At 39.1% G+C, this 4,395-nt stretch overlaps 1 protein-coding gene across 1 annotated transcript; it reads left to right on the top strand.

Moving 5' to 3' along the window:
* Window positions 1-1,888: 1,888 nt before the first annotated feature.
* Window positions 1,889-4,311, top strand: LOC101859973. Its single transcript, XM_005108878.2, has 3 exons — window positions 1,889-1,973; window positions 2,884-3,052; window positions 4,095-4,311. The coding sequence occupies exons 1-3, from the start codon at window positions 1,892-1,894 to the stop codon at window positions 4,309-4,311; spliced, it is 468 nt and encodes a 155-aa protein (XP_005108935.1). The 5' UTR covers window positions 1,889-1,891.
* Window positions 4,312-4,395: the final 84 nt, after the last annotated feature.

Raw genomic sequence — 4,395 nt, 5'->3', positions numbered from 1 at the left:
TCTCTCTCTCTCTCTCTCTCTCTCTCTCTCTCTCTCTCTCTCTCTCTCTCTCTCAGGCACTTATCGAAGAACCGATGAAGCAGAACGTACCCGCCCTAATACCCCGTGGCATATTGTCCCTGAGTCAACACACGGCAGCAGTCGGTTGAAACAGAAAGTGTGGCCAATCTCGTGAGTGTGGACATGTATAATATTATAGGAAAACAACGGAACCCTCTTGTAGTGAGCCAAACGGGCCTCTTTACATGTGTGTGTGCTTGTGTGTGTGTGTGTATGTGTGTGTGTGTGTGTGTGTGTGTGTGTGTGTGTGTGTGTGTGTGTGTGTTTGTGAGTGTGTGTGTGTGTGAGTATGCATGTGTTTGTATATATGTATGTATATTATGTAAAGTTGAAATAATAAATATATATCATGGTTTTTCGAAGACTGCTGTATGTAATATTGGGTGGTTTGTTCTATCTTGTAATGCCAACATTTGTCGCAGAATGGACACAGATTGATCACAGAGTAGGCCCAATGTATATTTAACATATCAGACGTCTTTGTCTCATAACATACTTTTGCAGTGTTTTGACGTCTTTAATGTACCACTTAACTGACGATTTGTTTAACATTTCTGAAGTTACGAATAAAAATTGTATTATTCATCACAAATGTTTAACTGTTTTGTTTACTCATTGAACCAGCTGATGTTGTGATCTTGTCTATTCTGACTGTAATGCTACTCCATAAATGCATTATTTTACAACAGCAATGAGGGATTTTCTCTTCCTGTCTACTGCAAGGTAGCTTTATAATAGATATAGCGCTGTATACCAAATTGGCACTTTTAACCACATTCAAGATTTGGGGAAATTTGGGGGGGGGGTAGACTATCACTGTGTGCTGTTATTTACTTTCATTTTTCTTCCTTTTTTTTAACAATGCAATTTCTTCCCTCCCCTTAAAGAAAGTATCGAAGCCTCACTATGAATACCAAATTATCACCAGTATAAGCACCACAGACTCATCATTATCACCAAGTGCCAGATCTGCAGCAGACATCGGCAATCGCGGTTCTCCATTCATTCCTTTGCTCGGATGGTCGTAAAAAAGCTAAGTTACCCTGATCTTTCCCCGTTTCCCATTTGTTTAAGTTCTCTAAGTATGTTGCTCTTGGCCTACCCCTGCCTCAGTTCCCTTCAATTTTGCGAAACACAGACTACGATATCAAATTTATGGTGTTGTCTCGTGATGTAACTTTACTAAATCGAATACCTGATTTACTGTTGAGCGAGGATTATAACAGATTGATCAGAAGTCAAGCGTTTAGTTTTCCATTCAAAAAAGCAGGTTTACTTTCTGTCTCGAAGTTTCTCTTTGTTGATTGCATTTAGCCGAGATTCGTCATTTTGGGCTCACTTAAGTCACGCCAGGCATGCCATTGGAAGTCTTCTAACCATGGTGAACAATTTGAGATGGTATGATCACATAACACGATCAACAGGACTTGAAAAGATGGTCCTTCAGAGCACTGTACAAGGAGGGAGAAGGAAAGGCAGACTGAAAAGAGAGAGAGAGAGAGAGAGAGAGAGAGAGAGAGAGAGAGAGAGAGAGATATGGGAAGTGAACACAACGGAATGTACATGTTTAAAGTCGGGTGAAATCCTTCAAAAGGATGAAAATAGAGACGGAGGAAGAAAAATGGTTGCCTAAACATCTTTGGTACCCAAACGGTCATCTAAGACTAAAGGATAAGCTAGGAAGAAAGTAAGTAAGTCAAATCACAAACTATTTTCCATAATCGATAATCTCACACCCATAATGCAGTATACGATTTACGAGATAACAGAGTTGCCTATCTTTAAAATTTAAAAAGATGTACTTCCAATTCCCCTACATTTGAAGAAAACAATGGGGAGACACAACATATCATTTGCCTTGCTTAAAGCGGTTTTATTGGCATTTAGTTCACAGGATTATTTTGCAGAATGTGGTACGTATTGCAACGTTTGATGTTCTTCCCTTTTTGAGGCATTGGGAAGCCAATGGTTGTCCCATTTCGCCTTTTGACCGATGTACCCATTTAATGATGAAACATTTTGATAGGAATATGAATAGGCCATGCTCTTCTTAAATACAAAATAAGCTATTTAAAAATTCGAGACTAGAACATGTTAGTCACGTCATCAGTACTTCAAATGTTTATTTGCCGGTTGTGGCGCAGTAATAGGCGTGACTTTGGTTTCATTGCAAAGGAAAAAAGTTGACCTTTACAATAATTATGTCGTCTCTTTACCGATACAGCAATTCTCAGCTTTCCGCTCATCCCTTGCTTCCCTTTTCCTGTTTTTCTTTTTGAAAAGTAAAAAGACAGAACAACGGTTTCTCAGTTGATATATCTTAAACGAAAAAGAATAGAATATATCTTATCTTTTCTTATCTTAGAGCAGTTGTTGTTCTGAGAAAATATCCCTTGAAAATGAATAATGATTTGGCGTTATACAGTCCGCCTTCCGCGGTTTCTCTCAACCAGATCTTTCATCTTGTTCACCGCCTGCGGGTGCAGCCTTCATTCTTAACCCTATCCGTACGTCGTGTTTTACTATCGTATCCATACGACGTGGGGAACTCTGTGCCACCACTTTCCAAAGAGGAAATTTACTCCTTAATCCGATCCGTACGCTTTGCATAGCAGTCTGTCAAAATGATTTTCTTGAGAAATACTGAAAGTTTCAAAGAGATCTTCGCACTAGACGTATTCTAAAATGTAAAGAATACAACCCCAGGGGTACAAAATAACCCCAGGATGTACAGAGAAGGTTAAATATCTAAACTGTAATGATTAGGAAGTAAACATTTATATTTTCAGATCATTTACAATGTATTTTTCACATTTTCTGTAGCAACTATCGTGACCTCCGCTTCCTCGTCGTTCTTCTTGGGGCATCCAGCGACCCTGACATGCGCAGACAACGCTTCCGCAACGCCAGCTACGCCCACTAACCATGAGGAACTGTTGGTCGCGTGGTTCAAAAATGGCGTCAGGATGAAAAACACTACCAGAAAACTCAAGTTAGAAAATTTCATTTGGTTTGAATTTGTTTCATAGGCCACTGCCAAATTACAGATTTTCTGGGCAAAAAAATCCATAAATAAAACGACAGTGAGGATTGATAGTCGACTACAGCGTCTTTATCGAGGAGAAGAGTCACAAAAAGTATACTCTCTATCTCAGAAACAAGACACTTAAATAAGACTTATCCGTTTGTTGCTTAGAGTCCAGTTTGTGACGTAGGGGCGGCATCTTTTCTCCGTTCTCACCTTGTCTTCTTCCTGTCTTTTTCTTATTCATACAAATGTCCGGGTGTAGGAATGTGGTGCCGTTATCAAAATGGCCTATTTGTATCTTGTGGTGCATTATACTACAAGACAATATCATATTCATTAGATTTTTTCTTGGCTTTGCCTGCACTGTGGGCTCAGTTGTTTTCAAGTAACATCGAATCTCTATCAGAATGGACGTTCATACTCAAAACACAAATTAAGCTCGGGCACGAAATATTATTAATTTTGTTATGTGCTACAATTCAACCTGTCGCTTCTCATGTCAAAATAACACCTACATATGATAGCTGTGCTTTGTTAAAAGAAATTATGATTGATTTATCGACTTTTTAAAGGCCTGCAAGAACGTGTACCTTATAGCCAACATTAGAGCTCTGTTCTGTACAGTCTTCTTTTCGGGCCTTTTTCTCTCTTAATTCTTCTACGGTACTAATTAGAGTATTGCTGTTTTACTCCCCCCCCCCTAAGAGATTGCGACAGTAATTTTGCTACTGCAATTAGATCATCTCCATGTTAGTAATGTCTTTATACTTAGTATACTATGTACTAATTTAGTTTGACTTCTTACCGGTGTTTGCGTTGTTGTTGTTTTGTTCTGTAAGTTTAGTACTCAAGTGATTCTCCCATAGATATGATTGTACGCCCTAAATGCTTCAGACATGCTAACCTGATTCAATCCTTAACATTGTAATCGTAAACAGAGAGACGAGCAGATTCATAATTCTCTTGGACAAACAGCGAGGTCTCACCTCTTTTTTCTCATTCAAAGATTCAAGCCGCTGGCCAAGAATGATTTAGCTGTGTACAGTTGCACTTTTGAGAGCAAACTGCTTCCGGGAGTCAATTCCGAAATGTCAACTGATCCACCGCCTCTGCTTCGTGCACTTAACTTGATGGACAAAGAAAGGAACAAAGAGCATGGAAATAGGGTTATCCCACATCCGAAATCTGCTCTTGGGGTTTGTAAGTATTCAAGGTTTGAATAATATGATGTGAAATTTTAATTATATTTGTGTGTGTGTGTTTGTGTGTGTGTGTGTGTGTGTGTGTGTGTGTGTGTGTGTGTGTGT

Source organism: Aplysia californica, unplaced genomic scaffold (assembly GCF_000002075.1).
Source record: "Aplysia californica isolate F4 #8 unplaced genomic scaffold, AplCal3.0 scaffold00729, whole genome shotgun sequence".
NCBI lineage: Eukaryota > Metazoa > Mollusca > Gastropoda > Aplysiida > Aplysiidae > Aplysia > Aplysia californica.
The sequence above is the reverse complement of the archived record's forward strand: the minus strand, read 5'-3'. Positions and strand labels throughout refer to the sequence as shown.

Excerpts from the sequence above, each read along its gene's own strand:
- LOC101859973 (XM_005108878.2), top strand. The coding sequence starts at position 1,892 with ATGGGGAGACACAACATATCATTTGCCTTGCTTAAAGCGGTTTTATTG. Across the intron at positions 1,974-2,883 it reads GGATTATTTTGCAGAATGTG|CAACTATCGTGACCTCCGCT; the intron begins GTACGTATTGCA and ends CATTTTCTGTAG. Across the intron at positions 3,053-4,094 it reads AACACTACCAGAAAACTCAA|ATTCAAGCCGCTGGCCAAGA; the intron begins GTTAGAAAATTT and ends TCTCATTCAAAG.